The sequence below is a fragment of the Labeo rohita genome, chromosome 5 (genome assembly GCF_022985175.1).
Source record: "Labeo rohita strain BAU-BD-2019 chromosome 5, IGBB_LRoh.1.0, whole genome shotgun sequence".
NCBI lineage: Eukaryota > Metazoa > Chordata > Actinopteri > Cypriniformes > Cyprinidae > Labeo > Labeo rohita.
The window spans coordinates 8,282,033-8,292,702 of NC_066873.1; the positions used below are offsets into that span (position 1 = coordinate 8,282,033).

The 10,670-nt window shown below is 35.3% G+C and overlaps 1 protein-coding gene across 1 annotated transcript; it reads left to right on the top strand.

The window, feature by feature from the left end:
* The first annotated feature begins 870 nt into the window (after positions 1 to 870).
* On the top strand, positions 871 to 6,541 carry LOC127166113 (annexin A1-like). Its single transcript, XM_051111199.1, has 13 exons — positions 871 to 950; positions 1,092 to 1,165; positions 1,276 to 1,387; positions 2,025 to 2,119; positions 2,515 to 2,628; positions 2,831 to 2,921; positions 3,004 to 3,083; positions 3,168 to 3,224; positions 5,207 to 5,300; positions 5,413 to 5,508; positions 5,798 to 5,856; positions 5,964 to 6,086; positions 6,270 to 6,541. The coding sequence occupies exons 1-13, from the start codon at positions 902 to 904 to the stop codon at positions 6,324 to 6,326; spliced, it is 1,101 nt and encodes a 366-aa protein (XP_050967156.1). The 5' UTR covers positions 871 to 901; the 3' UTR covers positions 6,327 to 6,541.
* The last annotated feature ends 4,129 nt before the right edge of the window (positions 6,542 to 10,670 follow it).

Consider the following 10,670-nt stretch of genomic DNA (forward strand, 5'->3'; position numbering starts at 1 on the left):
CCCCTTTAAAATAAATGCTTGCTGTGGTATTTTGTTTAATGCAGTGGCATTCATGTATTTTTAATTGTGTCTTAAGTGTCTAAATTCTTAATGGGCCTACTGTATGTGTGCCGTGTTTAATGCGTATAAATTATCACTATATTATAACCACTTTATTATTGAACTGCAGTTGCATGTTACAGTTATAACATTTGTTGTCTATTCTGTTTTGTGTTTTATAATAAATCCAAAATCTAAGAAGTTTTTGAGTCATTCCCTAACTTTAGTGACAGTTGAGCATTCTGAAGATTGGACTGCTAATGATCACAAAGATGCATTAATCACTCAAAAAGCACCCATGTTCTGAATGTTTCTGCATTTATCTTTTGTGTAAAGGCGTGACACAAATTTAGAACCCAGTTATACAACATTACTTTTTTAATCCTCGTGTGTTTTTTGAGTTTGTCCTTTCACCTAAAAATGACCCCACAGCTTTGACTTAGAATCTATAGTATGAGAGAACTGTTGTCAGGAGTTCACCCAAAAAATGCCATCATTTCGTCACCCTCAAGTCATTCCAGTTTCCTTCTTTTGTGAAACACAAAGGACTCATTCTCATTCTCAGTCTCTTCCTTTAGCCTTTCACAGCAGAAGGTTTTTGGAAAATCAATGAAGGAGTAAATCATGATAGAATATTCATTTCTGGATGAACTAATTGTGCATGAATAGAATACAATAGAATAGAATAATATTAAATCCAACAGAAGTTGTGTGACAGTTCATCCCACACAAACTGCAGTTTGAGGTGAGTGCAGCAAACACATTAAGTGACTAAAGCAGGTACAACCAGAACAACAAGGTCCAACCCCTCCGCCCAGCCAAGTTTTTTTGAACACGTGTGTAAAAAATAAAACGCCCGGTTATGTTACTGAAATTTCAGAGCAGCTCTCACAGACTTGCCAGGGGAACAGGTGAGATATCATATTAAATGTGTTTTATGGTTGTCTTCAGTAGCAAAGATACATTTGTAATAACGTTTCACAAGCACAACATAGCATTTATGCATGTGTTTATGTAAGGTATGTATTTATTTTTTTTTCTACTTGTCGCAGCTTTTTCAAAATTGTTAAGGATGGCATTCATCAGGAAGTTTCTTCAGAAAATTAGTGATGATGACAGCAGCAAGGTAAGCATAGAATATATATACATGACCAATGATTTACTCATAATAATGTATACTTACATTTTGATTAGTCAATGGTTTGACATACAGTGGATGTTGGAATGTTATCGCAGGGTTATAAAGGTGGTCCTGAGGAGACGGCATACTTTGGAACAGTCAAGGCTGATCCAAACTTTAATGCCCAAAATGATGCTGCAACATTGAAGAAAGCCATTGAGACCAAAGGTAAATACTTTGGTGTAAATACTGGTGTTTAACTCATATTTTGAATCACGTATAGCATTGTGTTGTGCTTTAGGGTTAAAGGAAACATCCACATACTCAACAGATAATATTCTGGCAGGAAATGACATGTACTTTTATAGGTTTTCTTACTCTAGATTTTTTTTAGCAGTGTAGTCATCAAAGGTAAATGCGTAAACTGCTCTCATGCACCTGATACTAATGTTAAAACTACTGTAGGTATGCTGCTGATTTTGTGAATGTGTTTGAACGTGTTATGAAAAAGAGTGTTAATTTTCAGCAAGATATATTAAGTTTTGCACATTTATTCAAGTGTTGTCATGTTTATTAGGACACACCCCTGCAATACCTGGACAACGTTCCTGGAATGTATTGCTAGAACTACTGTATGTCATAGTTAAAATGCACAAAAATGCAACAAAACTGGCTACAAAATAAATGTTTGTGGACCAAGAAATTATGTTGTATTTTCTCATTCTCAATATATGTTTTACTTAGTGTGTATCGCCAAATCACTAAATGAGTTATGTGCATGATGCAGTGACTCATTTTAACACACCAGAATTACATTGTAGACCATAAAAAGCAGCTCACTTTTGTCTGTTTTCCTCTTATGAAGGTGTGGATGAAGCCACTATTGTGGAGGTGCTAGCAAAGAGAAGCAATGCACAAAGACAACAGATCAAAGAAGCTTATCAGCAAAGTACAGGAAATGTAAGCATATTCACATCCAACAATGTTTGTTTTTGGCCTATTTAAATGTGTGTGTGACAGTCCGGCAGTGGATTGGAGCAATGGATTGAATTTGAGGGTGGTCAGAAGTTGTCCTTTAATAATTCTCAGTTATTTTTAATTGACATATGAACTTTAACTCAGATTTTCAAGATGCAAAAATTGGGAAGTCAAGCACATCAGAGCTATGCCAATTGTTTTAAAGGTCATGAGCAGATGTAGCCTACATTTACAACATATTACCAGCAGATGGCACTCTTAAGTCATAAGGTCACATAATTGGCTTTTTGTTTATTCTCATTAATTTTAGCAGTGTGTACTAGTATATTGTATTATTTTATTTTCTTGTCTTTTATTTTTGATGTTTTATGCTTCAGCCTCTGGCAGATGCACTGAACAAGGCTCTGAAATCAGATTTTGAGGAAGTGGTCCTGGCCTTGCTGATGACACCTCCTGAATATGATGCTTTTCAAATAAAAAGAGCCATGAAGGTCCAGTGTTTTATCCTTTTTTGTGTGTTGTAGTTGATGTTGTTGTTTTCCAAATATTTCATTTTATTTTATTTTTATTTTTTTTTTTAAACTTCACTGTTAATATTCCAGTATTTTAAAAGTTGTGCATGTTAGTGACATTTACACAACCATGCAATGCGTTATTTAAATATTTCAACACTAAAATTGAATTGATAACCAGGGTCTTGGGACAAAAGAGGTTGTCTTAAGTGAAATTCTAGGGACCAGATCAAACAAGGAGATCACAGCGATGAAAACTGCTTTTAAAGGAGGTAACAACACAGATCAAAATACATGCATGTAATTCCTGAATGTAGATGTGTGTGTAGCTGCTAACCTCTCTCTGTCGTAAAGTCTATAAAGAGCCCCTGGAGGAAAAAATTAAAGGTGAAGTTAGTGGAGATCTCGAGACCACCCTGCTTGCCCTTTGCAAGGTACAGAAATGGCACTGTTTAGTGTATTTACGCTACACCATAAGAAAATTAAATCTGTTATGTGTATTGATCTCATAATATCAGGCTACCAGGAGTGAAGACTCTAAAATTGATGATGGGCTTGCAAAGAGTGATGCAAAGGTACTGTGGCAGATTCCTCACATTAGCTAATGTGTTTAAATGAGATGATTTGTCTGGGTCTAAATCATTTTCCAGTAGCCTGTTCTGAATTTATATTGGCATCTGGATGTATCCCATTAATTTTCTCCACTGGCTACAGTGTATGTTTCTGTAGAAGCTATAAGTTTTAGAGTTAGGGTTAGATTAGGATTTAATGTAACAACATCAGATATTACAACAGTACAGTTATAAGTGTGATGCTGCTTTTATACAACATTTATGCATGAAAGTTAATATTGAGTAACTTACATTTAGACAAATTTAGACAAAATATAGACAGTTATTTTGTTTTAAAGTGCACTACTGACATCTGTGATTGAAACATAAAATTTCAAGATACTGGTACTTGCATTTCTTGTCTTACATCAGTTGTGCTATGTATGTGTGTGTACACAGTTCTGTACCTTTGTTGTTTAAATTTTCTTATTCATTTTGTATACACTTTTTTGTGTGATTCACTGTGGAACTGGTTGGTTTAGGGCTTTTAACTCTTTGATTTATTTACACCTATTGACTGAATGAATGACAATAATATATGTGGAGCCACTTAAATCTGGGTGATTGCTGATGTATTTACATATATTAATTTAGGAGACACTTTTATCCAAAGCATCTTTGAAATGTATAACTTATGGAGACAACTGTTTTAGTAGAGCCACAACATTAAATTTCTATAGTAAACCGGAATAGATTTTATTTTTACTGGTGCTAATTTATCAAGCCTTGAGTAGAGTTAATGGATGTGAAGTGGAGTGACTGGGCGTATGTTGAGATGTAGATGTGGATAGTGAGGATTATCTGGTTAAACAAGTGCTTCATACGTTACAATAAGGTCCTTAACTGCCGTTACCATTGTTGAATCTTTGCATAGTTAAGCTGAAGGTGCAGATGTCTGAGTGGAAGGTTAGATAAAAGCTAATCTGCCCGGTCTTAAGGAAGGCTACTAAATGCAGCTTTATGGCTTTATATTTGGCCCAGCGAGGTTGTGCATATTGAGAAGAAGATGGGGCCAAGCACTGAACCCTGAGGCACCCCAGTATTTAGCTAATTAAAATTTCAATGGATTTGCCTCTAAGTTAGGACTCAAGACATCAAGGTCCAGTTCCTGTAATTCAGTAATTCAAAGAGGATGGACAGGAGGAAACTTGGATGTAAGCTCTACGCTATAGGCTTAGCTACGTTCAGCTTTCCTCTAAATGTTTACACCTATAAAATATAATGAATGTAATATGTGACCCAGGACCACAAAACCATAAAGGTCATTTTTTCGAAAATTGAGATTTATACATCATATGAAAGCTGAATAAATAAGCTTTCCATTGATTTATGGTTTGTATTTGAATATATGGAATCTGGGGGTGCAAAAAAATCGAATATTGAGAAAATCGATTTATGCTGTACCTCCAAGCAAGATGAAGTACACTTTCTTCTAATAATCCCAGATCACATGTAATATTTTACTTCATAGTTACATACAGAAAAATATTTTGTGTAATGTCAATCGCCTCTGTCAGCAGTGTGGTAGTCTACACCAATCTTGACGATTGCTACAGTTACGTCTGCAGTAATAATTAATTCAGAGACATAAATCCTAAAAAATAATCATGCCTGAACAAATCATGACTTTTCAATTACACCTACTTTTGTAAGATTTAATCTCAAACATAGCACTACGCCTAGCAACAGGTATCGATACTATGCAAGACTAAAAGTGTGTTTAACGTCCAACCTGGTTTTACAACCAGGTGTACGTCCAGCTGGTGCTACTTGCCCCTGGTGTCTTACTGTGCCATTCCAAAGGCAGCAGACAGGTCTAAAAAAGATCAGTGCCATTTTTGGGAGAGGAGGACAACAACATGTCTCTTTAGTGAAGTTGTTCAGTTGTGTAAATGCCAGCATACTTGTATGAATGTAAATGCACTCACTGTCTCTGCTTTATACAGGCCTTGTTTGATGCGGGGGAGAATAAGGTTGGTACTGTTTGCTCTGTCCTAATTGATGTCCTCACATCAAGAAGTGAAGCTCAGTTGTGCAAAAGTAAGTGGAGGAACATCTATAACAGAATACAAATGTTACATATATGATTATTCTTCAGAGATAGTTGACTTGAATTTAGTCCCTAATAATGTTATTTAAAATGTGTTTGCAGTTTTCCAGTATTATGGCAAATACAGCCAGCAGGGTTTGGCCAAAGCACTGGAGAGTGAGCTGCATGGAGATCTTGAAGACTGTCTGATGACCCTGGGTAAGGAACAAGTCTTCATTTGAGTCTGCATGTATGTATGTGGGTGTGTGCGACAGATTGTAGACATGCTAAATGCTTCAGTGATCGAAAGCCTATTCAAAGCACAGCTATTAGGAAGCTTGTTTTTCCAGCTCTGCGTGTTGAGGGTGTGTCCAGTCAGCATTATCTCATAAAGATAGGTACAAAGATACAATAGCAACTAAATCAAGCAGTACGTCTTCCTTTTGTGTGAACATAACAGCTTTTTGCCACCATGTAAACCTCACAACATTCTTATTATCATGTTTAGTGAAGTCTGCTTGGAACAAACCTGCCTTCTTTGCAGAAAAACTCCACCTGGCTATGAAGGTAAAGTTGCAGTGGAATTCATGGAATCTATTTCAGTACACCCATGTAGTTGTGCGCTGTGAGTGCTGTGTATGTTTTTGATATTTTCAGTCTTTATCTATTTCTAGGGGTTAGGAACCAATACTCATACACTGACTAGAATCATTGTGAGCCGTTCAGAAATTGACCTGCTGAAAATCATTCAAGAATATAAGAGGATGTATGGCAAAACCCTTCAGGAGGCTATTCTGGTGAGTCTCCATTATTTGAAAAGCTCTAACCAACTAGCTTGAAGCTACTGTAACACAAAGTAAAAAATTAGCCCATTTACTTCACATCCATTATGGAATAAAATAGTCACTTCATGATCCAGTCACTTCTAATGAATTCAAATCAAGTTAACTTTTACATATACATTTTTTCTGGTTTTACAGAAGGAAACAGGTGGAGATTATGAGAAGATTCTGCTGGCTCTCTGTGGCACTCAATAATGATCTCTTATATGTCTGAATTATGAGAAAAACATGAAAAACAGATTCATTACATGGTTATGTTAACTACAAATGTCAACTGTTCAACTTAAATATAAAAAAATGTCTGTCATTATGCTCATGCTGCATACTAGTAGTAGTAATTCAAGTGTTTATTACAATTAAATGGCAACCGTGTATTAGTATTATTGTAATAAATCCCTTTGTAAATCGTGGCAACATTTTACATTGTGATGAATATATTGGTTCTTTAGCATGTGACAGTGAGAACTCAGGGCAAGAGCACTGGCTTGACCTTATAAATTCCACAACTAATAAACTCTTTAAAGCTGTAGTTTAAAACATCTGCATCTTATGCAATATCTAGTTAACAATATAATTTAATATGTGAGTTTGGTCACACTTTAGTTTGTGGACCAATTCTCACTATTAACTATATTGCCCTAATAAACTCATAATTTGCTGCTTATTAATAGTTAGTAAGGTAGCTTAGGTAAGTTTAGGTATAGTGAAAGATTAAGGCATCTAAAATATGGTCATGCAGAAAAAGGCATTAATATGTGTTTTATAAATATTAATAAGAGTTTTTGTTACACTTGTTACACTTGTAACATCGCTAGCCATTCTTTTAAAAACTGATCTCATGCTTTCATTACAATTATACCTGTTTTCAATCAGCATATTTGTTGTTTCAAAATATAATATTTAACATTTGATTTAATCGCTAAAACACAAGAGTATGATCTTATTTCAGTCTAGTACTTTTAATAATCAGTTCATTCAAGAGCAAACAATGCTAATTATATGTTTTAAATCATCACCTTTGTTGCTGAAATAATTACAGTAATACAGGCAATAATTGTCTTGTTATGAAATACACTTACATTTCCTAACTTGCACAACTCACATAAAATGTTGTACAAGTATTTATTCAGTGTGTTATCAAAAAGTGTGATGAAGGTATGACATGGCCATAAGGTTTTGTGCTAGAACAGAGTTTACTGTCAGTGCAGGAAATGTCTGTATGACTGAAACTATACTGTAGCTGAACTTTTCAGGTGAAAAGTAAGTTATAGTAATGCCTAGTCCCTACCATGGTAATGCCTTTACTCTATATACACAGTATCACATGGCATAATTTAATGAAAAATGCTGTATTTGATGCCATCCCTGGTGAAAAAACCAGCATATGCTGGTAGGTATGTTTTGATGCTGGTTTAAGCTGGTCCTTTGCTGGTTTATGCTGGTCCTTAGCTGGTTTAAGCTGGTCCTTTGCTGGTTTTTGCTGGTCATGTTGCTGGTCAAGGACCAGCATGAACCAGCAAAGGACCAGCATAAACCAGCTAAGGACCAGCATAAACCAAGCAAAGGACCAGCTTAAACCAGCATCAAAACCTACCTAACCAGCATTCCAGCATCAAAACATAACTACCAGCATATGTTGTTTTTTTCACCAGGGATCTGTCTCTTTTTTTCTGCTACCCTTGTACCCTGTTGTATGTTCACAAATTACAAATGAGGACATCCTCAAACTGAGGTTTTTGGTCATTTTGTCAGGTTTTGCTCATTTCAGGGTACCAGTTTGTCCCCAAAATATGGTTAAGTAGGCACACACACACATACTTGCACATACACAGGTATTCCTATCATTATGGTGACAATCCATAGGAGTAATGGGTTTTATACTGTATAGACTCAAAGTTGCCCAAAGGACAAGGATTTTAGATATTGCTATCATTGTGGGGACAAAATGTAACATAGCAGTGTTTACCTAACCCACACACATTTACAAACTAGTGGTTATCATCTAAGTTAAATCACTTATAGTGTAAAAATAATCCATTAAAGGGGTCACCAGATGCAAAGTTCACGTTTACATGTTGTTTGAACATTAATGTGTGTTGGCAGTGTATATACACATCGACCCAATGATAAAAATCCATGCAATGGTTTTTAATTAATCTGTAAAAATAATATCCCCTTTTTCAAATCAAGCCATTTGCAGATGCCTGTCGGTGTGGCGTCACACGGGGTGTCAGCGTTAATGCTTCATGGAGGTCTGAAGCTTCACGCTGATTGACCAGCGTCTGCACCGAACGGGATTGGCTAGCGTATGCACTAGTATATTTGCATAAGACGATCTGATTGGCTGACGCCTGCGTTGGCGCTTGAAAAGTTGAAAAATATTTAACTTCTGTCGCAAGCAAAGTATGTGAGCGGAGCGGTGTGATTTTGAATGGAGTGAGGAGCGGAAATTATAAAATTATGAGCCTTGTGGTTTTTACTCGCTCCAAAAGCGTTCCAGCATGGTTCCATCACGAGTACAATTCATGACAATGACATAATATAACTGCATATTTAGCAATAATTCACGTGTTAAACATAGCCTATTTACCTAGCCTGATAGAGATGGATCACTCAAATGAGAAAGAATGTGAAGACTAGGATGTCGGCAATGGACATGAGCAGAAAGTTATAGTTTTCAATGAATTGGTTTGTTCTTTCAAGATACTGAATATTTTCAAGTGAAAGCGTGATTTAAACAAGTACAATATTTATTCACAGGCAGCTGCTGTCTCAATCATGCATTCAAACAAATATAGACTTACTGTGGTACTTCATCTGTATCTGATTTCAAATAAGAAGGTTTGTTTGTGAAGTGAATGCACCTCCCGATCTACATAAACGTGTCTATGTTTGCGCAAATCATTCGTGATCCAGCTTTACCTACAGCAGAAGTGAGTATAAGGGGTTTATTATGAATTTCTGCAATCACCTTTCTTAATAACATGCTAGTTAGCAAGTTCAGCAGCTAAACGTGGTTAAATGTGGCTAAAGTAAACAGGATCTTCACAGAGCAGAGAGGGGTGGGGCAAGCAGTGCTCATTTGCATTTAAAGGAACAATCCATCAGAATGGGATGATTTTTGCAGAGCTCATTTTGACAAGGTAAAAAGGGTGTTGTTTTACACTACCATTGAGAATTTTTAACCAAAGTATATTATAGACTTTTGATTAAGACCCTAAATAATCATATTAACTTGTGGAAAATGGGCATCTGATGACCCCTTTTAACATCTCTAAATTGCAAACAAGTTCTTTAGAAACTACATCTATTGAATCTATATTTATAGATATCTATACATGCACCAAATGATTTACTGATTAAACATTGAGATGAGTTTAATTAAATAATAGATTAATTTAAATATTAAACTGAATGAGAAGACATACAAATGAAAAGTTTATTAGTAAGAGCTTTATGAAAGGCAGTTACTGTAAATGAAAAAAAAAGTATTCTGATGAAACACTTATTTTGTGTAGTGAAAAGGAAATACTTTGTGACTGTCTGTATTGTACTACACTGTATTACTGTATTAGACTGACTGTGGAATTCACAATTAACTGGCAGCAAGTGACAAGTAACAGCGTAAAATTATTTACAGTAATTAACTAGCAGCAATTGTAAAGTAACTTATTGTAGAAGAAATAACCATTTTTTTGCAGGAATCAAACACAGGTCGCCAGAGACGCTTGCTTTATACAGTATGTCAGTGTGCTAAGCACTAGTCTATCGGTACCAACAGGTTCAATTGCAATGTTGCATGATTTAAATAGGGATAATTATTTATCAACAGTCACAGTTAACAGCTCATCATTATAACAAGATTTATTAAGCATTCTTCACTTATTGCTAGAAGTGTTGAAAACAATAAAATCTTGATGACCTTCTAGTCATTTTTTTTTTTTTTTACTTTTTTTTTCTTAAATTAAAGAATACATTTGCTTCCTATATTCTCTATTTAAACTGAAATTAAATGCAGTCACTGGCTGGGAATGCTGCTGCCAGTGTACTGTGTTTTCCTTCTCTAACCCAGTGGTGGCATTTAGCAAAACCCTATTGTATAAAAGTACAGTGAAATTTCACAACACTTTGTTAGATACTGTAATTTTCCACAGTACATAATTGCTTATTGTGTTTTCTACAGTATGTTGGTAATTACTGTGATTCTTTCTTTGACTCTACGGTATTCTACTGTGAACATGTGTTTTTTACAGTTTAAGATAATTGAAAATATGCTGAAATATTTGACCAAAAAAATGGCACTTTTGATGATCTGTTGTGATATTAGTACTAATAGTTTTGAGAATTTAACAGTTGCTTGGGAAAATAGTACCAAAACAACAATAATAATAATAATACGTTTTAATGTAAGTTTTGTTAGACTAAAACTGGGGGCGAGTGCAGCAAACACATTAAATGACAGATTATGTCAGTGTGTTTCAGACAGGTACAACCAGAACAACCTGGTCTAACCCCTTCACCCAGCCCAAAGTTTTTTCG